This window comes from Mchenga conophoros, linkage group LG3 (assembly GCF_057382185.1).
Source record: "Mchenga conophoros isolate Kocher_MC1m ecotype Shallow Benthic linkage group LG3, M_conophoros_male_GT1.1, whole genome shotgun sequence".
NCBI lineage: Eukaryota > Metazoa > Chordata > Actinopteri > Cichliformes > Cichlidae > Mchenga > Mchenga conophoros.
The window spans coordinates 74,364,521-74,389,971 of record NC_140528.1 but is presented as its reverse complement, the minus strand read 5'-3'; the positions used below and the strand labels follow the sequence as shown (position 1 = coordinate 74,389,971).

Below are 25,451 nucleotides of genomic sequence, written 5' to 3'. Positions count from 1 at the left end.
TTTGACTCCTTGCCTTATCCTGCTCCACAAACTACATCTTTCTTTTTTCAGTCTCTCCCCTCCTCATTTTTCCTCTTCCTGCATTATTGTGCAATATTTCCTCCCTCTTCCGTGTCCAGCCATGTTGATTGCATTTGAACTGGTCATTTTCTTTCAAAAAACTGCCAGTCAAATTAATGCCAAAACTGCATCCTCCCACCACAGGATTCAAATTCCTCATTTCTTGATCCCCCTCATCTCCTCATTGCTCCTGTCTGTCCATTTCTCACCTCCTGTACTCGAGCTCCGTGTTCTTTTCTTGTTTGCCGTCTAAAAATGTCTAATGAAAATCATACAAACCAAGATGGGAGGCTTGGTGGCTTTATTTCCCTCCTTTTCTGTCTCTTGCTCTTGTTTGCTTTTCTTTGATATTCTCTCTCGCTCCATTTACCTCATCTTTATTGTCCCTTCCATCAGTCCTTCATACTTTTCTCTCTTTGTCCTCATCTTTCTCTCTGTGGATCTCCTTTTCTTTCACGTCCTATTCGTCTTTTCCCCTCCTGATTTCTCTTGTTTCCTTTGTTTGTGTTTATCCCTCGGTCTATTCCCCTGCCATCCATTGCTAACACTTTATCTGTTACACTGTTTTTCAACATTTTTATTCCTGCAGGCCCCACTTGGAAGAATTTTACAGATTTTTTCCCCAGTCATTTAGACATGAGTTGAGGTGTGTGTGTGTTGACAATGTATGCACATTTAGTAGTCAAGAGTCTGTATTAGTTTTCCTGAAATGCAAATCAAGAAATATATTTCTCGTGTTTTTTAACCGCTTGCCCTGAAGCCATCTTGAAAAATGAATTTACCGGAGACGTGGTTTGTGTGAACATGAACAGATATGCCTAGGAAACATGTGAGTACACCCTGAAATGGTGTGGACAAAAGCTCAGTTTGGCAATGTTTGCTTCAAAAGGGGCAAATGTTTTGCATGTGGCCACATGTGGGAAGGGAAGGGGCAAAAGACAAGAGGATAAAAGAACAGGACAGAAGATGGAAGCAGAAAATTACATCTAAAATATGTTCTATAAAAATGGCAGGATAGTGACGCAGTGGTTGGCACTGCTAAGACACAGCAAGAAGACAATGTGGTCAAATCAACCATCGTTCTGTGGAGTGTTTGTGGATTGTCTCCGGGTACTCCGGCTTCCTCCAACAGGTCAAAGACAGATTTAGTGGGGTTAAGTCAATTGGTGATTTTTGAATTGGCACCAGGCATAAATGAGTATGAATGGTTGTGTGTCTGTATAGCCCTGTGACAGATTGGTGACCTGTCCAAGTTGTGTACCCCACCCCGCCTTCTTGGTATGTAGTATAGGCAGTGCAGTTACCTTTAACAACAATACAAGAACACAAGGGAAATATGGGCCAGATCACAGGTTCTAGATTGTAGGCGCCAACGTTGTCTGACAACAGGGCTCGCACACAATAGGTGTGAACAACAAAAAAGCCTTTATTAACAGTTATCAAAGTTTAGTAGATTGTGCACAGTTAACCAAAAGTGGAGCGCGTTCTTGTAAATAAAATAAACCCACAAATAGTTGAGCCAAGGATTAGGGATGGGTATTGATAAGATTTTCACGATGTCGGTTCTGTTTAACGATTCGATTCTTTAGATTCTTTTTAAAAAAGGAGAACACTAAAGTCGATTAGCTTAGAACTTTGTTTTATATCTTCTCTTTGAACAAGATAGAAATTTAGGAGTAACATGGCCTTACAAACCCAACAGTGAGATCTTAAGAGATCCACAGCCTACGGCTCTTCAATGGGGTGTCGCAGGGTCCCCGGGGAAAAAAATTGTAAATGTAAAATAGTAAAATAAATATTCTTCTGTAGCAATAACCAAGTATAACATAAATTATTCTGTAGCAATTACACAAGAATATCCAGTAATGTCCCTGCCTACAATCGAACACATTCACTTACCGAAAATCAGGGGCATCTGCTGTGGCAAATGGGTGCAAGCCTTTGACCACAAACTTAGACGAATGTCACCGAGCAGTGACTATCCTGGCCTGAAAGGAGATGCTACCGGTAGACTGCAGCGAGAACTGCCAGCATCTGAGCCAGACTCTGTCTGTCTCTCTCATCATGGTCGCCTAAATGCACAGTAATGGCAGGTTTTGTAATAAGGCAGATCGCGCTAACATAATATGCACTGTTAGTTGATTATTTACCTGCCGCATTAACGGGAGAGGACGTGCAAACGTTACCGCTGCTGCTGGGTTGAGATTCACGAGTCCGGAGCGGAATTAAAAACTTCATTTAAGGTTATCACGTGTTTTGTGAGCAAATGCTTTTGCATAGTCGTAGTGTTTCCTCCCTTAAATGAAATATCTACTTTGCAAGTATTGCAAGTTGCCCTGTTGTCATCCGTTCTCGTAAAGTATAACCAAACTTTTGAGCGTTTGAGCTGCTTAGGCGCCGTGTTTCCTGCCAGGTAAATGACGCTCCGCAACGTGGTGACGTCATTCGGGGCGACTGGAATCGATAAGGGAGTTGTTTGCAAAAATGGCAAACAATTCCAAGGAATTGAAACAGTGGGAACCGGTTCTCAACAAGAACCGGGTTTCGATACCCATCCCTACCAAGGATATATTGTCTTTTGTGTCCTTTAAAAGTCAATTTCAGTCTGTCAGTGTTCAACAGTCAGTCTGTGTGTTTGTAACCAGTCGGGTTATAAATCTACCAGTTCATCCGGCTCTTTGGGCTGGGCTCGCCATCCAGTACTGGAAAACGGATCCTCGATTCTTCTCAGGTCCTCAAAACCAATCCAATCCAAATAAGCAAAGGGAAAAAACCTGACCACGTGAAGCAACAAATGCTACACGGGGCTTCACAGTGCTCACGTTGGCTCATGGCCTTCGGAATACACTATCATTATTTCACTGAAAAAGGACTTTTACTATCCAGTTAGCTGCTTCACCGCACGGGTAACGGATCTTTCACCGTCTCTGTCTATGCGTATCTGACTGCTACGCGAAGGCGCACACAGGTGTCTGAGCAGCGCACACAGATTCAGACCAGCCAATGATTGGTTGCTCAGTGGATCTAACGAAAACACTCCGCACCTTTTTTATCCACATATTAGTTAATCTTATGTTTACATGCTTTTTATCAGTATTTATTATATTTAAATGCTTTTATCAATATTTATTCCCATTATGAAATGAGTATTTTAATCAAGAGTTTTAATATTTATGCTTTTAATCCCGTTTTTAACACTGGGTTGCAGTAGATAATAGGACTCATTTCCTTTCTTACTGTGAATAGATTGCTGCCATTTATCTGTTATGTGTGTAACTGTAGCTCAGAGACGAGCATAAAGAAACAGCTAGCTTGGTTGATCCCAAATCTGCCAAAGAGCTCCCCAAAGCTAATTTAAATGCTATGTTTGTTTAGTTAGTGTAAGGCAAGGCAAGGCAAATTTATTTGTATAGCACAATTCAACAACAAGGTGATTCAAAGTGCTTTACAGAGACATTAGAAACAAAAACAAATAAAAAGCATGATTTAAAATTTATTAAAGCAAGCAAACAAACAAACAAACTAATTAACAAACAAACAAACAAACAAAACAGTATATAAAATCAAAACAGATAAAATCAGAACAGTAGATAAAATCAGTAGTTAAAATGTTAGTTTTGAAATTTAAGCTTAAAAGTGTGGATTTGGTGCTTTATTCAAATGCAGCTGAGAACAGGTGAGTCTTCAACCTGGATTTAAATAAACTGAGTGTTTCAGCTGATCTGAGGCTTTCTGGGAGTTTGTTCCAGATATAAGGAGCATAAAAGCTGAATGCAGCTTCTCCGTGTCTGGTTCTGACTCTGGGAACTGATAAAAGACCGGATCCAGATGACCTGAGGGATCTGGATGGTTCATACTGGATCAGGAGGTCATTGATGTATTTTGGTCCTAAACCATTCAGAGCTTTATAGACCAGCATCAGAACTTTAAAGTCTATCCTCTGACGGACAGGCAGCCAGTGTAAGGACCTCAGACTGGACTGATGTGGTCCACTTTTTTGGTCTTAGTGAGGACTCGAGCAGCAGAGTTCTGAATGAGCTGTAGTTGTCTGACTGATTTTTTAGGTAGACCTGTAAAGATGCTGTTACAGTAATCAAGCCTACTAAAGATGAATGCATGGACTAGTTTTTCCAGGTCCTGTTGAGACATCAGATCTTTTATCCTTGATATATTCTTGAGGTGATAGTAAGCTGATTTTGTTATTGTCTTAATGTGTTTTTCTAAGTTTAGGTCTGCATCCATCACTACACCCAAATTTCTCGCCTGGTTTGTGGTTTTTAGATGTATAGATTGAAGTTCTCTGGTGACCTGTAATCGTTTTTCTTTGGCGCCAAAGACTATTACCTCAGTTTTGTTTTTGTTTAGCTGGAGAAAATTGTGGCACAACCAGTCATTAATTTCCTCAATGCATTTACCAAGAGCCTGTACAGGGCCTCGGTCTCCTGGTGACATTGTGATATATATTTGTGTGTCATCTGCATAGCTGTGATAGTTTATTTTGTTGTTGTTTATAATCTGTGCCAGTGGGAGCATGTAAGTTTCATATGACCAGACTAGCCGTTTCTCCTTGTTGCTAGGTATGTACGTTGGATGTAAGGGCTGCTGAGCAAACAGACATTACGATGATATAAATCCTTTCCTCTTACACTCGGCTGGAAAACTAATGTATATTTACCTGAAAGTCAAATAATTTAAGCTCGTTTCTTATTTTTCTGCCATGCTTTGATTTTGCAACAAATTCTTTATTAAAGCTTTCCTGCCTTATGCACTGCCACCTCCTCTTTTCCTCCCTGTCTTATCTCCTTCCCTGTTTTACCATTATCTATCCCTCACCCTGAGTCATTCCATTTTACTCACTCCCTCGCTCCCTTCTCAATTCGACATGGACATCCTCCTTCTTATCCCACTCGTTCCACACTCTAATTTATCCATCTTATCCCTCTATCCTTCCTTCCCTCTCCAGTCCCAACTGCCCCCCCCCCCCCGTACTCCCTCTGCCACCTTCACGTCCTTCCACCTCCTCTTTGCCTTCATTCCTTTTCTTTTGAGCAAGGCCAAATCCAATCTTTTCCACACTCCCACTTTTCCCACTCGTTCTTTCAGTCTTAGTATCCAGCCTTTTATCCTTTACCATACTCCCACTCTTTCTCCTTCCACTCGCTTCATTTCTCACCCTCCTGCCTTAAACATTAGAAATATAGCTGTCATCTTGTCTGGTTTTTAATTTCTTCCATCCGTATGGTTCTTCAGAGTGAAGTTGTGCATTTTCTTTGCCTTCCTTGTATTGCTCCTTCCCCGTTTTCTGGTCTCCTATGGCCACAACAAACTGCTTCATCCTCTCGCTATACTATATTCTTTCTATCTTCCACTTTTATTTCCGGGCGCACAGCCACCCCCTTCTCCCCTGCTAACGAGCTCTGAGTGAAGCGACTGAAAATGATATGCAATTAGTACTCAGCCTTCATGGCCTCTGTGTGCGCGCGTGCACATGTGACAGATTGAGACGAAGTTCTCCGCGCTTGCAGCTCGATGCCGTGCTCTCAGGTACAAGAATGAGGCTAATGTACTTTCCACGTGCAATGTGATGATGTAGGAATGTGTTTGGTAAAGGTAAGTAATATGAGTGTGTCCATAATAACAAAAGGGAAAGGCAGAAAAATAATCATATGCTGGCAATGTCCATATAGATTATGAACATATTTAAGAATTTAATGGGGAGAAGTTTGTTAGTCTGTCACAGGTCAGTACATTATACATCCTCTATGATCTCGCTGCACCTTGGCACTGTAACAGAGCGTAACTCAGAGCAGACGTGATGATTCATTTTAATAGAATTACATTTTAATGAAACCTTCATTGTACTCTTGACTCTGGAGATGACCTTTAGTAATTTTAGGATGATATTTAGGATGAGTTTCACGGGAACAAATGTAACAAAACAAATGGCAAAGCAGCCAGATGCATGTAGTTGTGGTGTAACACTAGTAGTGGCATGTAGGACCCGTTAGCGCTACTTTGTGCCTTCTTTGGCACAAAGGGGTGCATGCATAAAAACTGGTCCTTCGTTACGGTCTTTCTCTTCCTCTTTCTACCACCTTAAACTTGAAATTGAAGATAGGAAATGAGTCCTATGTCTACTTTCTTACTGTGAAAAGATTGCTGCCATTGATCTCTGTATAATTACCTTTAACTACAGTAGGAGGCCAGAAGGAAAATATGGGATCAGATGGGTTCTAGATTCGTAGGAGCCAACGGTGTCTGACAACAGAGGACTTGTACACAATAGGAATGGAAAATTCCACAGTATATCAGGTATATATTAGCCTACAGCTATGGCTTGTTAAAGGCTCTAGATCCAAAGTACCAGGCAAATTAATTTAGTCATGTGTCATGAAATCAGGTTAAACTAAATAATTGGGATTTGTTAGTACATAATCTAAAAGTTTCCTGAACCCTTTTATAAGATGTACATGGCCATACTGCACTGATTCAGCATTTCCAGTGCAGGATATCTTGAGGAAAGGAACTGGCTCCATTGTCTTTGAGAATATTTTACTCCATCAAACATGACGTTTAGATAAAAAGACGTTAAAGTCGACTCGGTTAACGGTGATGTCTTGTTAGGCTGCAGCTAAATCCTCTCAGGTTGAGTGTGTTGGACTGATAAGACGTGAGCTAGCTTGGATAAACAATATGCGCACAGTCTTGACCTCGACTTCAGATGAAAGGGTTTACCTCATCTTTGAAGTTTCTCGGAGGGAGACATGGTAAGTTCAATTGGAGTTTAGACTTTTTGCGAAGACTGCAAGAGCCGATTTGTCTTGGTGTCTTTAATGTAGAGCTTTAACGCCGGAGTGTAGAATGCGGATTTGGCTATCAGGACTTTTCCTTCCAAACATAAGGCCAGTGACTCTTTAAAAGTCAATGCTTAGATTCCACAAGAAAATGTGCGTTTAGCCATCAAAGCTGAAATATAACACGGTATGAAGACAGACCTCCATACTTCAGATATTTCTTGGGTGTCTTTGTCCTGGTGAAACACGGTTTATGCTGCTGGTCCCCAAAAAAGCTTTTGTTATACTGAAATCTGACTTGCACTTTGTGATAGTAGCAGTCATTAATGAATCCAGCTAATGCTGGAAATGCCCTATGATTGAACCTTTATGTTGTTCCATAGTTGATAAAGTGTGTGTCTTATTTATATCTCTAGTAGACTGGTGTTTCAGAGTTGGTCTAAGTGTTTACAGGCAACTTAAGTAGCCTTAAGTGAGGTTGTTGCACAATCGTAGAAGTAAAGGCCAAGTAATGTATTTGGCATTTGGGTTCTGACAGCATTTAAAAAAAACAAAAGGCAATTCTGGCAGGGATGATAAATAAACTTGTCAGCTGAAACGGAGCAGAACAGATCCAATATTGGACTGGGTATGTTGAAGGATTTATACATTCTTGGTGTTTTCAGGACAAAAAATATTGGATGTATTGAAGGTATGGCCTTGAAGTCAGAATAATCCGTACTCCAGAATTATTGAAAGAGTTGAGTACAAATAACCATTTAGTAAAAATCTGTGAAAATATTCATGTTTTTAGATGCAAAAATGTACCACGTACACAGATAGTTTGTTGTCATTAATAAAGGTGGAAAGGACTTGCATTTCTACAGCTACAAAGTTTGCTCAAGGTAGAGTTCGTTCCCTCTTGTTGGCTTAGTGTATAAAAGAAAAGAGCAGGCAGCTTTGTATTGCATTGCATTTGTTGTAATCATTTGCTAAACTGGGGAATATGCTGTACTACACCTAAAAACAATTGACAAGTGCCTTAAGGCAGGTGGTGAATAATGTCTGAATGCAGTCTAAAGTTGTTGTACTGTGGTGGGTTCGAGTCTGAACCTTGTCATCATTTTCAGTTTGTTGTGCTTAATTGAAACGAAATAATTTAATCAAATTTCCACCATCTAATTGACAAAGAACAAACCGCAGGGTAGTGCTGCAACTCAGGAGTACCTAGTTTGGTGGGCTCTAGGCGAAATATAATTAAACTGCTATTTGTAGCCTGCCTGCTGTGCTCGGTGCATGAAGAGTACTTGCATTGGAGAGTGCACACACAATATGCAGAAAAGAGGGCGTAGAGGTCAACCACTTGTGTTTTTTTTCTTTCTTTCTTTCTTTTTTTTCTTTTTTAAATTGGCAGACTTTTATAAAATTACATGTTGGCCATGGGTAAATGGATCTGGTCACTTTTTGGCAAAGTTTGCAGTCTTACTAAGCCGAATGTAGTAAAAATGAGTAGATGTGTGAAAAGGCAGTGGCAGCTATCCTTGGCACAGCTGCATTAGTGCAACACATAATACACACGTCACATTAAAGAGAAACGGTCTGAATTTTGCGCTGTCAAAGTATCAGACTTTTGTTTGACAGATAAATTTGTAGAACTTTAAAATATTTATTTTACATGATACATTCATTGTCAATTAGTTTAAAAAAAGATTAGCACCGTAGTGAAGTCGTGCTCCGAGGACGAACAGCAGCATCTCCTGGGCTTCGCTCAAATACCTCAACTGTACTAGTGTGAGTAACTTTTAAAGTGTGTATGTGAGGGGAGGGGGGAGTAGCTGCAGTGTCAGAAAAGTAAATGCTTTTAGTGGCTGTTACCTTACTTTACACTTAGACCCCCGGAGAGCAGTCATTTTGGTTTTCTACCTTAGACCCCCGCGGAGTCATCATTTTGCGTTTCTACCTTTTAAAAGCCGGAGAGCAGTCAGTCAAATGCTGGAGTCATTCATATGTATATTAGGTCGTTACCTAGGAATTCTGGAGGGAGGGGAGTGGGGGTGAGTGATTGAGGGGGTGGGGGAGTGGAGTGTTTCAGTTTGCCATCTTAGGGAGAAATCAACACATGTCCTTTGTATGTCCTTTGTTGCTGACATTTATTGATGAAAACAGTACAAAAAACCAACCATTTGTACACATATTTACAAATAATGATAAAAAGTGAGTGAGTACATTTCAACATTTTCAGCAATCACTCACAATCCTGGCACTGCCACGGTATCTGTCGTCTGCATTTACCACATGTGTACCTGTAGCAGTGAACACATCGCACAGTGGCCTGATTTTTTTTGCATCTGTGTTTGACCTGACACGTGGCCCTTTTTCCAGGGCTCGGTGTGGAGTGGCATACCTGAGTGGTGAATTCATTGCGATCTGTCTGTCTAGTGGATTGAGGAATTTCCCTGCGAATCTTGTTGACTGTGCCGAGGATGGTGGTTTTCCGTCCAAGAAGTTTTTGCGCAAGTGAAAGCGATGTGAAGAAATTGTCCGTGGTAACATTTCTGCCCTTGTCTAGGAATGGTTCCATCAGCCTCATTACTACATTTTCAGAAAGTCTCTCCCCAGTGGGACGATTGGGGTCCTTGCCAAGATATGGGAAGACATTGCAAATGTACTTGGATTTTAGGTCGCAGGCCACCCAAAACTTGATCCCAAACTTGTCCGGTTTACTTGCAATATACTGCAGGAAACAGCACCGAGTCTTTGATGGGAAAAGCTGTTCATCAACGGTGATATGTAGACCAGGGTTGTAGCACGTGATGCAGTTGGTGACAAATGATCCCCACACACTGGAAATTGCAGCGAACTTATCAGTCTTTGCTCGATCACTGCGGGTGGACTTGTCATCAAAGCGTAGGTGTTGCATGATGTCTTGGAAGCGGTTTCGTGCCATAGTTCCAATTATCTGTGGGTTTCCCAGGTTTGCTGACCAGCAGTCATTTACCGATGGAACCCTGTAAACCCTCCGCAAGATGACAATTGCAATAAATGCCATTAGTTCAGGGAGGTCCATGAACCAATGAACATGCTCCGTTTGCTGTGCATGTTGAATAGTCCATTCTTGAATGCTATGAAGCATGTCAAGAGTGATGAAACACAGGAAGCTCTGAAGGCGACTCGAGATACTTCTCCTGGCCTTAGCCGTTGGCTCTCCATCTGCAGCGTACGCTTCTATTGGGGTGAAAGGTAGTGTAAATGACTGCTGGTCAGCAAACCTGGGAAACCCACAGATAATTGGAACTACAGGGAGTGCAGAATTATTAGGCAAGTTGTATTTCTGAGGAATAATTTTATTATTGAACAACAACCATGTTCTCAATGAACCCAAAAAACTCATTAATATCAAAGCTGAATGTTTTTGGAAGTTGTTTTTAGTTTTAGCTATTTTAGGGGGATATCTGTGTGTGCAGGTGACTATTACTGTGCAGACTTATTAGGCAACTTAACAAAAAACAAATATATACCCATTTCAATTATTTATTTTTACCAGTGACACCAATATAACATCTCCACATTCACAAATATACATTTCTGACATTCAAAAACAAATCAGCGACCAATATAGCCACCTTTCTTTGCAAGGACACTCAAAAGCCTGCCATCCATGGATTCTGTCAGTGTTTTGATCTGTTCACCATCAACATTGCATGCAGCAGCAACCACAGCCTCCCAGACACTGTTCAAAGAGGTGTACTGTTTTCCCTCCTTGTAAATCTCACATTTGATGATGGACCACAGGTTTTCAATGGGGTTCAGATCAGGTGAACAAGGCGGCCATGTCATTAGTTTTTCTTCTTTTATACCCTTTCTTGCCAGCCACGCTGTGGAGTACTTGGACGCGTGTGATGGAGCATTGTCCTGCATGAAAATCATGTTTTTCTTGAAGGATGCAGACTTCTTCCAGCTCTGAAATATGGCCAAACTGGTGGCAAGTGGCATCTTGGCAGCTGCATGCTTGACTTTTCTCAGTTCATGGGCAGTTATTTTGCGCCTTGGTTTTTCCACACGCTTCTTGCGACCCTGTTGACTATTTTGAATGAAACGCTTGATTGTTCGATGATCACGCTTCAGAAGCTTTGCAATTTTGAGACTGCTGCATCCCTCTGCATCCCCTTCTCATTACAGAGATGCACATCACCTAATATGCTTAGTTGGTAGTAGGCTTTCGAGCCTATACAGCTTGGAGTAAGACAACATGCATGAAGAGGATGATGTGGACAAAATACTCATTTGCCTAATAATTCTGCACTCCCTGTATGGCACGAAACCGCTTCCAAGACATCATGCAACACCTACGCTTTGATGACAAGTCCACCCGCAGTGATCGAGCAAAGACTGACAAGTTCGCTGCAATTTCCAGTGTGTGGGGATCATTTGTCACCAACTGCATCACGTGCTACAACCCTGGTCTACATATCACCGTTGATGAACAGCTTTTCCCATCAAAGACTCTGTGCTGTTTCCTGCAGTATATTGCAAGTAAACCGGACAAGTTTGGGATCAAGTTTTGGGTGGCCTGCGACCTAAAATCCAAGTACATTTGCAATGTCTTCCCATATCTTGGCAAGGACCCCAATCGTCCCACTGGGGAGAGACTTTCTGAAAATGTAGTAATGAGGCTGATGGAACCATTCCTAGACAAGGGCAGAAATGTTACCACGGACAATTTCTTCACATCGCTTTCACTTGGGCAAAAACTTCTTGGACGGAAAACCACCATCCTCGGCACAGTCAACAAGATTCGCAGGGAAATTCCTCAATCCACTAGACAGACAGATCGCAATGAATTCACCACTCAGGTATGCCACTCCACACCGAGCCCTGGAAAAAGGGCCACGTGTCAGGTCAAACACAGATGCAAAAAAAATCAGGCCACTGTGCGATGTGTTCACTGCTACAGGTACACATGTGGTAAATGCAGACGACAGATACCGTGGCAGTGCCAGGATTGTGAGTGATTGCTGAAAATGTTGAAATGTACTCACTCACTTTTTATCATTATTTGTAAATATGTGTACAAATGGTTGGTTTTTTGTACTGTTTTCATCAATAAATGTCAGCAACAAAGGACATGTGTTGATTTCTCCCTAAGATGGCAAACTGAAACACTCCACTCCCCCACCCCCTCAATCACTCACCCCCACTCCCCTCCCTCCAGAATTCCTAGGTAACGACCTAATATACATATGAATGACTAGCCAATTTAGCTTCCACTTCCAGCATTTGATTGCTCTCCGGCTTTTAAAGGTAGAACGGTAGAAGCCTGGAAATCCCAGTGTTTAGCCATGAAGTGTGTCGGTGTAATCTGAGGCTACACTAAAGTATCAGGTGTAGAAGCAGAGAGCTGCGACGGGCTGCAGAGTGTGTAACCGGGCTGCTTAAGTAGCAGGTCAATTTTTAAACTTTATAATTTTGTTGATGCTGCAATTTCTGGGCTCCGCATACTTTTAGTTGTGTATATAGGAACAGAACATTACTGTACAGAGAACTTCCAGATTATATTTCTCGCATTGAACCATAAAGCACAAACGATGAGATTGAGGAATATTAATAATCCATTTATTAATTATGCTTACCCATAACCCATATTTTTTCCAGTTACAAAGTATATATTCAACCTGATTTTATGTCCTAGGCTTGCAAATGAGTCCTGCATTATATATGTAGCATGTATATTATAGTAAAGATGGTTATGAGATTCTTAAACAAGAGAGAAGAGAGAAAGGACACAAAACATCAAATAGTGACGTTTAGACAAACAGCATTTCCATTTGGATATTTCTTGATCTTTCACTCCCTGCTTTAGTCTTATTACCGCAGGTCATTCTCAGACCGTGAGATTATTTGAAAGTGTGGAAATGTGGATCTGTAATCTATTTGAGTCGGAGCTTTCAGGACATATTATACAGCTAGCTGCATCATTCCTAACCTGAAGTTCTTAGCTATCAAACTCTCGTCCCTGCTTATAGTATCCAACTTTGTTTCCGTACAGATGTTTCAGGTCAGTCCTAATAAGTGTGGTTAATCCTGTGTTCTCTACTTTGCCAGAAGTTACAACATGTAGCATTTACTGTCCTCACATTTTTATTGTAGCCGAGCAACAGCTCTTAGGCTGTAGCGCGGCATTTACTTCACTGAAGGCAAATCACCTTCATCCCCTTCTTGCATAGTTGGGCCACATTGTGTAACTTGCTAATGATCCAAATGACTTTTATTCTGTAAATGACTGCGCTGAGGGACAGATGTTGCTGCAGGCGCTTTAATTTGTCGGAGTCAAATTAGTATACAATGAATTTCATAAACCTTCAAGGCGCTTCACTCAATCAGAATAGCCTTATGTTTTCCAGATAAATTATGTACAGAAGGAAATCTAGGTCAGACTTGATCTGTGCAATAAAAAAAGCCAAGCGTTTGACTCTCAACTGAGAAAATGTTTTGTCATCTCGTTTGTCATTGAAATATTTATTTGCATAACACTAAAGAAGTTCAGTAGGAACACAATTTCCATTTTCCATCTCATAAGCCGTATATTAGAATTTCAATAGTTGTCCTTTTGGGTTTGTTTGTTCTTTTTTTCCTTTCTTTTTCTTCTGCATTACTTTTAATGAATATCTGAATGCTCTGCAGATGTCAGTGTGTTTATGTTAAGTGAGCAAGTTGAACTGCTGACAGAAGGCGTTACTGTCAAAATAAATTTGTCTTCACCAATTATTATATGTATTATAGTTTTATCTCAATTATTAGCCTTAATAAAATTGTACACAACACAAGAGAGAGAATAAAAATCCCTGTTCCTGTGTACTGTCGGGCAAAGCTCTATAGCCCTCAGAGGCTAACAGTGTGGATACATAGTGACCAGTTTTTGTTGGTAGTATTCTCAGTCTGGTTTCGAATCTGTATCCTAATTAAAAATAAAATAAAATGCAGAGAAAACGAGGAATTTCCATAACTGCTGTTGGGGGCATATCCCAGTGTGTCTCATTTCATCTTGTTCTTTTGTTATTGGAAGATTTGAGTGGAGCTGTCTAACTTAAAAGTTCCAACTTATTCATGAAAGTGGAACAAAGACATGATGTTGGCGCCTGTCCAACTTATCAAGAGAGAGTTGGTGTCTTCCACCAACACATTTCACAGCAGGCTGATGCATAATCGTCCTTCTGTTTAGCCAGGATGTGGATGCAACAGAAATGAGACATAAAGGAGATGAAAGCCAAAACAGTGACCATGATCTAAGCTTGTGTGCCAAGATGTTTCTCATTCATCCTTCAAGCTGGAGAGGTTGTGTAGTTGTTTGTCTTGGGCAGTGGGTGGGCTGTGTAAGGAATTACATCTCCCCTCACCCACACACTGTGTCTGTCCACAGCTGCATTTAAAATGTGCCCCCATTAAAATAAACAGGAAGAAGTATTTTTATACATTTGGTTGTGTGTTTGACTGCACAAGGTCATGAAGCTTAACCTAGAACACCTCATTGGAGCTTTACATTTAAATAAATGCATTCAGATGAGCCAAAATTGATGTTAAGCTCATGGAAATGGGAGAAACTCTGTCCCTCTTGCATTTAAATTCCTTCTTATATTGAATAATCACTGAATACAGATTTACATAATGTACTGCTGTTTGTGTGCATGCACTTGCCCCTGAGTGATGATGCATTTCTAGAGTTGTGAATAAAGTGTTTTGCATATGTAAAACAATTTGTATACTTTACGTTTCTGATGTTGTTTGACATGTAACATAATACACAGAGCTGAATGAAACACATGCTGTGAGCATCTACATCTGTGATTGACACATTCAAATTTAATAAATCAAAATAGTAGTGATCTATTCATCTTTGTAGCACCTTAGTATGCCTAAATAATCTCTAATGAACACAAGTTATGTTACCTGTTTATCACTTGGTTAGATTATGTTAAATTGGATTTACTGTGCCCAGCTTGTTTACCCCTCTCTCACTGTCCTGGAGTTATTGTTTCAGCAGCATTAAATTAGTAGTAGGCTATCAAATGCATTGTTTGCTTGTCAAACACTCCAGATTCATTTCCTCAAGTGAGAAATTAAACCCATTTTATCTCCAGACCCTCTCTGCCCCAATTTTATGCCAAGAATAGCTAAAAAAAATCTTACATTAAGGGAAAAGTGGTCTTTCTGCTCCCATAAGTCTTGTAAGTGTGGGAAAAAATGTTCTCCACAGTGACATCAAGGGAAATTAAGGGCTATTCAAACCATACTCAGGTTGTCCATAATTCACCTCATCGCCTCTCTCTCTCTGCCACAGCGTGGACCTGGTGCATGCTCAGCTCCATGTGTGCGAGGGCCGCAGCCTGCCAGAACTCGGCCTCAAACAAGACAAGATCAGGGTGAATGGCTGCGCAATCCAGTGTAGAGTGACAACCGAGGACCCATCCAGAGGCTTCCAGCCAGACACGGGAAGGATTGAGGTAGGCTTTATCTACAAGTGCCCTCATTGTGTTCATTTGCTGGTGTAGTGAAGCTATTTGTCTACTAAGAAACCTAATGAAGGTGGCAAAGGCCAAAAGAGGCCAGCTGATTTTACAAAATCAAAAAGCTTTTTTGTGGCGGTTCAGATGGTGTGAACAAGACTGCAAGAGTTAAAAGGTTCTTTCTTTTTGGCCAAAAATGCAGGAATAATATTTAAAATTTCACGTGTACATTTTCCACCAGTATCCTGCGATCTCTAAATTCACTAAATCTGCCAGAGGAGTTGAGTGCACTCTATCAAAAGCCAGTGTTTGCGGCATATCAAATTATTTTAACCTTGTTAGTTTATACTCAAACAATAAGAGCCTTGGAGCCGACCATGCGTGCACCTGCATCGTGATCTTGATTTCTGAAAATAGAGCCAGTGATTCCAAACGAGAACTATTCCCATAGTGATATGATATAATTTTCCTGTTTTAATGAGAGAGGAGTATTCACATCCAGCACGGCCTGGGTGAGGCTGCTGCTACTGACAGGAACTAGAAATGTGAAAGCTTTCACTGATGGGTGCATTTAAACTGTTAGACTGAGTGGGTTCATCATTGTCTGGAGGTGGGGGTGTTGAAAACATTTCTTTTGGTTTACAAGTACTCACCACATTTTGATTAAAAAGAAATGGATTACCAATGACTTCCTGGTCTTACCAATTAATTCTGTTAAAAAGGGGTGAACTAGAAGTTGTTTTGCATATAGATTTAAATTTCATTTGTCATTTCATTTGGCTCCAAGGGGTTTTAGTTTATTAGCGGGATACGTGGCTCAATGATCAGAGTTAATTTAACCTGGACATATCAGCGCATTAAAGGAGCCATCTCAGAATTTTCTTAATTTTAAGTTGTATTATAGTAAGCAGCACATATTCCAGGATCACCTTTAAATTGGCCTTGCAGGACCAAACATCGAATCTGTTTTTAAATACCATCCTCATTAGATGGCATTCTCACGTTCATTACTATTCACCGTGAAAATTATGTGAGAAGAGTGGCCATGAAGGGGCTTGTGACCTTTCCATTTCAAGGACTTTCCACCTTGTTTCTACTCCATATTTTTCCTCTTCAGCTTCCCCCTGCAATTCTCAGAAACCGTCCTCCAACCTACCACTCAGCTTAACAATAATGTACATATTTCACATACCCAGATTCCTTCTTCATAGAGCGCTCACTCTTCTTTTCAGCCATTTTATTAATTTCCTTCTCCATTGGGTTTATTTTGGTCTCTTTACCCGTCATCCTGCACCATTTACCTGTGATTTTGCATGCGGAAACATGATGGACAATAGAGGGAGGCCTCACCACCACCATGCAAGGTGAATGAAATAAACACAATCAATAAAGATGGAGGAATGGGACACCAGGCACTTAATAAATTATTGCTGGATGGCCGTGACTGGTCGGAGGCGGAGCAACAAAGTAAAAGGTGAAGGGCACGAGGATGAAAGTTATAGGTTGTAATTCACTTGAGGTGTCCGAGGAAAGTCGAGTAATTGTCTTTGAGAAATAACGACACTGAAACTTCTGCGCAGGGTCGGATCAGATACAGATAACCCTTCAAACACGATGCTCCAAATATTTGAAACCCACGTGGTTGTAGCACAGAAGGTGATGGATTTTCAGCAGTGCTGTGTTTCAGGAGGAAAGGACTGGAGCCACACACTACTTCCATAAAGCACCAAAATAACTGTCCTTTACTTGGATTAGAAAAAACTTCACGTTAGAACAGCATAAAAATCTGCAAAAATAAAGGTGGGATATTTGATGTTGGAGGTAAAAAGGGAACAGCACCACATCAGAGGCTATTTTTATATCTCATCTGTATGTGAAGAGCAAAGTGATGCAAAATAAAGGTAAATACTTGGCTCACATTTGCAGTGCTGTTCCTGGGGCTGTTCACTGTGCGTGTGTGCGCTAAAGCAAACAAAACAGGGAGGAAAAATTGAACTTTGATAATAGATAGCAAGATTTGAACCTGAACTTCAAAATCAATAGGCAATGTTTTATTTATTATAGGAATGAAGTCATTACTGAGTTTTTCTGGGGCTTCTAGTTACTTTTCTCACCAGTATGGTGCCATACTTGCACCAACACATTCACCCCCAGGCAAGTTTCTGCCCTGAATAGATTTAATAGATGTGTTGCCAGGGAATAATGGATATGTTAAATAATGTTAAAACAAATCGCACCCAGAACTACCACAGCTGCATTTTCATTGCAAAAAGTTAAAAAATTATATTGGTACATTTTTTAATAACAGTTAAGTAAATTATGCCTTTTTAGACTTTTTGGAAAACAACAATGAAGTTAAATTTGCTTAAAAACAGCTGAATTTCAGTAAATCTTTACAATATTAACCAGCTTCATGCAACACAGCAAGGTTGGTGTTTAATTGGCACAGCGTGGATATACCACAGAGGTCTGCATACACTGAGTGATATTAAAATCTCATAAGTTTGACTTGTATATTTCATGTCTGCTCTTAAATAGGAATTTCCTTAAGGTGTTGACTACCTGCAATATATACAGTTTCCCTAAACTACTGTTTTCTCTTCTTCTCTCGGTTCATATTTTCCATAAGATGCTTTGCTTATGCACCATTAAAACATTGGAGGAAGCAGAATGAAAAATATGCTAATGCCTTAGCTTTAGGGGAGCGTAGCCTGGAGCAAGTAAAATGGTGTTTAGGCATAGGAGGCACAGAGGAGAGGTTCATAGAGGGAGAAATAAAGTAAGGTGTGAGCGAGGGATGAGGAGTGATGGATGCCGTAGTGCAAGCACGGCAGCAGCCCCGTCGACAGGATGACTGGGAGGAATGGACTGCCTGCTTTGGAAGGCGAAGGGCGGAGAGTATTAAAGCAGCACCATGACATTTTGTATTTTAATCTATTTTTCTTCAGAAGCTCTTCACATTCGGTGTGTTTGCGAGTCTTTTGGCACGTAAACGCTGTGATCAGTTTAGCTTTGTGAGATATGAAGGTGATTCTAAGAAGCACAAGTGGAAAAACCTTTACTCCCATAGTGTGATAAGTGGATGATGAAAGACTATTTACTGAACCCTGAAATCACGTTACGGCAGTAAAATAAAGATGGTGGAAATATGGTTTTGTTGTTCACAGCGGGGGAAACAGTGGGGGTGAGTTTGAGCTTGCTTCATAGTATGCTGAGGTATTGAAGTGAATGATTAACATGTGATCTAAGGGAGCAGCGATCACCCTTTTTTCATCTCGTTTATCTGCTGATCCATCTTCAGAGTTGCTCCAATGTGCTCATTTCTTCCTTTCCTCTTAACTCTGTCCTCCTCTCTCCTTGTCAACGGTGCCCTTTTCTCCCAGTTTCCCATTGTTTCCACATTTGCTCTCAATCCATTACATCCAACTATCAATCTTCCCTCATCCTTTCACCTTTAACATCCCTTAACCTTTAACATTACCAACAATCTCTTATCCAATCCTTTTCTCACATTTGTCTTTCCCAGCTTCGTCTCTGCAAGGCCAAGTCCTGCTGTTCTCCTCTCCTCCCAGTGTTCATTTTATTCAACCTCCTTCCTTCTGTTACTCAGAAACTCATTTTACATCTTCCTTTTCCTCTCACTCACTCTGCCTCCACTCTGTCCTTCCTTCCTCCCTTCCTGCTGTCATGTCCTGCTCGGCGTACTAAACCAGGGGAACAGAAAACCCTTACTGGAGCAATACCAGACTACTTCATCTTCTCCTCCTTCATTCATTGTCCCATTAGTCATAATGTGACGATCAGATGAGGATTTAACTGTCCTCCCATACATCACTTGTCTTTTCTCTTCAACGTGTCAACCAGCATTACTCACATCTGTGTCTCCACTTCCACCCCCCCAACAGCATCCTTCTCTTGTTTGTTTCTTTTAATGGAACACATTTGCATGCGTCACTCAGCGTATTTGATGTGTTTAAAAATGCTTGTGCACGGGTCTGCAGGCCTGTGTGTACCGGTATGTGTGCCTCGTTCATCCGAGGAGCAGTCTTGAGTTTGAAAACAGGTGGAGTCCTAATTAGAGGAAGTGTATTTGTCTTGCCTATCATCATAAAAACACCTTCAGCTGCACACCATAAACAGACCGGCTCGATCTTATTGGCAGTTTCATCACTGGTATCTTTCATTTTCTTCCCTGCCATTAACAGAGCCGCCAGTCAGCGGTGTAATCAACTGGTGACTGAACTTGGTCTGTTATAAGTTTGAACTCCTGCTTAAAAGTTTTGACTGTTGATCGATTTCCTATGTGCTGTTTTTGTTTATTTTTGTGATTTAGGGTTTTTAAAAAGTGGTTAACATAAGAGGAATTTTGACAGTATGTTTTCAAAACTGTGGTCCTGCATTACACTGTGAAAGAAGCTCAGAGTTGGGTCTTTAAAAATGCAAGTATCTCATTGGGTCATCTCATGACGCCTGCTACCATTACCTGCAGTACTGTGAAAGTCTTGGGCAAATGGATGCAGTGAGTTTATTTGAGCATGTAGAAACACAAACGAATACAAGGCAAAAACTCAAAAATTCAAAGTCAATATTTGGTACGACCACCTGCATTCTTCAGGAATGGCTCTACATGCTTGTTGGACATTCAGAGCTCCCCTTTCGATGCTGGGTGCCTTTTTGTTCTGTTCTGTCAGATAATCCACACTCATTCAATAAAGCTGACATTTTAAAGTTTCAGCACCTCATCAGACCTGTTGCCACTGATTGTCAGTCCAGTTCTTGTGTAATTTGGCCCCCTCAGCCTTTTCTCCCTGTTTCCCTGCCTCAAGAATGGCTTCCCGACAGCCACACGGCCACTGAGACGGTTTCTGATGAGGCTTTAGTGAACAGTGGCTGGATCAACTGAAGGGCCAAATGCCTCTCCAGGTCCTGTGTCAAGTCTTTATTGGATTTTTTCCCCCTTGTTTCTTATGAAAATGACTTAAAGATGCTGTAGATGGCTGGGGTTGCCACTCGCAGGGAACACTGTACCGCTTGCCAGGTTTTGAGTTAATAGATGAATACTTTTATTTTAAGCTTTTGTCTCTAAATTCAGCTAAAGAAATGGAAACAAATGTCATTGTGACAGGCTTTTAGTAACAAAGTGCCTTAAGGTGCAACACTAGTTAATCTCTTGAGTTGGATGCCTTTCATGCTTGAATGAGTCATTGGTCAGTAGCTTATCAAACGAGTAAAAACAAACACTGAAAATGGTCAGCTACAAGGACTGGACTGCACATATGTGAAGAAGTAGTCAATGTCCAAAGGAACCCTTTGCACAGACTTCTGCACAATACTGTATTCAGACCAACCAGTAGATGTGCATTCAGGAAAACCCAGATGAGTTTTTCGAGAAAAAGCTGCCGTTGAAGAGAACAAGCAAAGGAAATGTGGCTGTTTGTCATAGCTATTTATTAATACTGTGCAGTTAATGTTATTATCGCGCAGTCTATATATGCGTACGCCTGATTTTTGCATCCTTGTTTATTGGATCCAGTGTAGCTTGTATTAAACTTCTGAGACTTCATAATCTTTAGATGCCTTAAGGATGCTATAATGTAATTTCAGCTAGTTTGAAAGTTATTAGTCCAAGTCTGGTGTAGGGCTTTGCAGTCTACTTGTGGCGTGAAAGAAAAACGGACCAATCACAAGGCTGTGTGAGTAAATTAGATTAAACTGCTAAACTAATACCCACAGTGACACGTAATGATGTAACCTTGGCGGTCTGTGCGCTCATAACTCAAGGACTAGCAGTATTTTCCATAATGGTAGTAAAAAGTGTCGAGGTCAGCATTTGTCTATAAAAAGCGGTTTGTCACCATTACTGGTAATGATAATGGTAACCTTATTATTTTATACGCAGATTAAAGTCGTTCCCTCGCAGAGAGACTAACACATTCGGTGCAGTAAACCGTGTCATGCACTTATTAGTCAGCAGGATGTGATTTTCCCACACATACAGTATGTAGATGTGGTGATCTTGCATCATCACATCTACAATCTACTGTCCAGTGCCTTCACGAGAGGAAACATCTCTTTTGGTTTCCGATAGCACTATACAAGGATTACACATAAAGCAAGAAAACGGAGTGAGGGGCACGTTCACATTGCCCCTTGTTAACACCCCCGACCCCTGACCAGAACACCAGACCTGCAGGAGGGCAAACCAGCAGTACTGTGGCTACAGACACACATGCAGTCCTACAAGATGTGATTTCCCAAGAAAAAGGGTTTGACCTTGAAGGTCGTGGGTGGGGTGATTCCTCCCGTGTGAGCAAGGCGGAGTTTGTTGAATCGCTGTGTGAGGAATATGTTTTTATCATATTTATGCTTTTTTTTTTTTTTTTTTTATATCCTGTTTTTGTATCTCATGCATTGAATGCAGCATTTTCCCATCTTTGCCTCTCATCACCATGGTAATTATAGGCCCATACCAGCCTGTATTTTTACAAAGTGACATTTCTCCCGTTCCTTTATTAGTTTACCCTCGACTGAATTGTCTGCTCATCCATTTGGTGTGCCTCACTCTGCGTTCCTACCTCTTTCTCATCTCTCCTCTTTCCATTTGTATTTTTCACTGCTAATTTTTGTTCATCAAAGCCAAATATTTGCTTATAATGTGCACGGAAATGATCGTGTTTGCAAATCCTTTTAATGATTTGATAAAAACAACTATGGAACATGTTGAGAGACCGTCGGTGTTTGTGTTGAGTCAAGAAAGTCTCAGTGAGCAAAGTTTCTTACTTGGTTGCTGTAGCTCATTCAGGAGAAATCTATTTTCATTCAGAGACCAAAGCTTATTGAAATTGGGGAAATATGCATGAGTGAACATCGTGAAATGCTTTGTCTCCCAATTTTCACTTCAACTGCTCCAGATTCCAGGTGTCAAAGAAAATCCCGACTGTTATGGATAGTCGATGGCATAGATTTTTTTTTTCTTTTTTTTTTCTTTTTTTGGAAATCGTTGCCGTTCTTCGGTAGTCTTCAATTTCCAGCGACACAACTCCTCCCAGCAATAAGAGCATTTGTGATTATCTGGTTCTTTTTTTAAATGTTACAATGAGACAAATTGAATAATTCTTGTTAGCAAATTGGTCTGCCGACGAAGTGAGGAGTAAGTGGATACATCTCGGAGGAATAAAAGAAGCAACAAAACAAATGAGTTTTCAGGCATAACTCCCACCACTCAGACATCATTAGGAGTGATGAGAAAACAAAGCACGAATTAAATGCTCAACAAAAGGTACAGTTTATCAGCAGAGGAATGCACATCTACAAGCTGTTGCCCCTGCTATGCACACAGTGTATTCTAAAAAATATTCGGACTTGAGACATGTTGTAGATTTAATTATTGAAACATAAAATTACAATCTTTGCGTCAGTCTTCACTCTGGAGGAGCCCAGGAAGACGAGCTGCTGCCTTTTTATTGTAGCTGTTGGGGATAATGAAGAATTGATGACTGTGAAAACATGTTTTTTTTTGTTTTTTTAAAAGAAAGTTAGTTTTATACGAAGACTCACCAGACACTTCATTAGGTGCGCCTTGCTTGTGCTGGACTGGACACTGTTTTGCCTCATCCCACAGGTGTTTATAGGAGTGAGATCTGTGGAGACTGTATAGAAGCCGTATTGAGTACCGTGAAGTCATTTTCATGTTCAAGAAACCAGTTTGAGATGATTTAGTGTGACTGTAAAGGGATGAACACAGTCAGCAAGAGTACTGAAAGGCTGTGGCATCTCAGCAATGCTCACCTGGTACTAAGATTTAAGTTTTAGCCCATCTTCACATTATGAAGGTATAACACATCAAATCTGCTCCAAGGTTTGTGTTCAGAGATGCTCTTCTACATACCCTGATTGTAATAAGTGGTTACTTGAGTAGGGGTCAACCCTTCTATCAGCTTGAAGCAGTCTAGCTGTTTTCCTTTGACCTCTGACATTAACAAGACATTTTCTTCCTGCTGCTTACTGAATATTTTCCTTTTCCCCCTGATCATTCTCTGTAACCACAGAGTTGCTCATGTGGGAAAATCCCAGTAGATCAGCAGTTTCTCGAATATTCAGACCAACGCGTTTGGCACCAACAATCATGCCACGTTCAAAGTTAAATCACCTTTCCTGCTGATTCTGATGCTCTGTTTTAACAGGTTGTATTAGCCATGTCTACGTGTCTACATGCATTGACTTGCTGCTATGTGATTTCCCTAATTAGACATTTGCATTAATGAACAGTTGAGCAGGTGTACCTAACAAAATGTCAGGTGAGTGTGTATCCTAACAGAAACCCCAGCTACATTTCTCTCCATATTTTCGACCAGTGTGGTAGTTGCCATCTTTTTCTCCCTTATACTGCATCTTTCTCTGCTCCCACTGTATCTTTTCCCTTCTATTATCCCTTTCACCCTCTCCTGGATCCATTTCCATCTGCCTTCCTCACTTCCCGCTGTCACTATCAGTTTCCCCCTGTTGGGGGAAAACTCTGTAAAAAACCCAGGAGAAATAAAGACACAATGAGACAAAGTTACTTTCTTTGCTAAACGTGTACACGGGTGAGCTGCTGAGAACAACTCACGTCGTGAACAGAGGCTTGGCACTTTTTATAGAAAAGACAGTGAGAACAGGATAAGAAAAATAATAAACAGATAAAATAAACAACTCCATATGTGGCGCTAGTCTCGTCAGCAGAGAGCTGTGAGAAAGCTGTGAGAGATAAAACAATCTAAAACAATATGTCTGCTGGGAAAGTCTAAAAGGATAATTCTAAACTAATCTAACCATAGACAAAGGGCATCTTTGTACATTTAAAAGAAGGTAAAGAAACATAGAATCATTTTTCCTGTAACATATTCCCTCCTGTTTTAACTTATTTTAAATGTATACAACAATTGTCTGTAAAGGTTATTTATTAAGTATCTTTAGCAATTTTTTAATTGTCAAAATGTCAGCATAGCAGAAATGTAAATCATGTGGTCTAAAGAATGAAACAAATAAAAGAATAAAAGAATTAAGGAAAATACAGTAAAAGAAAGTATAAAAGTAATAATGAAGAAAAATAATAAAACTAAAACTACAAAAAATAAAAGAAAATAAAAGAATAAGAAAACCTTATGTTGTACCTGTATAAACTACTAATGTGTTAATCAGTGCATGATCACTTGACAAGTCATTTTTAATCACCACGTCATTTATTAGCAGCTATTACAAGTTCCTCTAACAGAATTGCAATGGGATGCTGTTCTTCTTGATGCACGGCAACATAAGCAGTCATTGTAGATGTTATCATCTTTGAAATCATTACTCTTAGACATGGCAACACACACAACACTAATATGAGCAGTGCTATCATGATGAGACCTAGAAGGACAAACGGTCTTGCTACAGCAGCCAGCCATGAACCGCCGAACAGCCAGTCCAGCCAGCCTTGTGCTGTAGCTGCTCCAGGTGTGTGGTCAGTGAGATATTGTTGCAGAACGGTCAAATTCTGCAAAGCTTCATAAATGTCTCCTCCAGCTTCGTATCCATCAGGGATAAAAGTGCAACATGTCTCCCCGATCAGCTTGCAAACTCCTCTGTTTTCTGCCTCTGTGTTTATGTATGTGATCTAGACTGTACATGCAGGTGTGTGGGAGTGTTGGTGTGCAGCACGTTCAGACGTAGATGTGCTGCATGCACACAGGTGTGTTGTGTCTATAATTGAAATTCCCTGCTGTTGACAAGCCTTCTTGCTGTCTCATATTCCTGTCGTTTATGTTGTTTTTCCAGCTGATCCTCCCTCTCTCCAACTCTCATTTATCATTCCTCCTGTTTTCTATCTACTCTCGCTATCACCCTCCCATCTCCTCTCTTCAGTTTCATATTTATATTTCTTTCTAGTTATTATTCACCCGTTCTCTGTCATTTCTCATTTCCCCCCCTGTGCACCTGCTTCGTGTCTTTTGCTCTTCTGTTAGTTGATTTTTGCAGTTTCATATTTCTTTCAATGTTTTCTTTCACCTTCTTGTCACATTGGTCCCCATCTATTTTTGCCTCTTCCTCTCTCATACCTGATTTCCACCGCCTATTCTTTCTTTTGCACCTTACT

General features: G+C 40.6%; 1 protein-coding gene across 4 annotated transcripts in view; it reads left to right on the top strand.

Annotated features, from left to right (window-relative positions):
* Positions 1 to 25,451, top strand: part of pcxb (pyruvate carboxylase b) — a 326,810-nt gene that overhangs the window by 90,712 nt on the left and 210,647 nt on the right. For all 4 annotated transcript variants that reach the window (XM_085267190.1, XM_085267193.1, XM_085267192.1 and 1 more), the window contains exon 11: positions 15,169 to 15,331. In XM_085267190.1, coding sequence (XP_085123316.1) covers positions 15,169 to 15,331 — 163 coding nt within the window. The remainder of the gene's footprint in view (positions 1 to 15,168; positions 15,332 to 25,451) is intronic.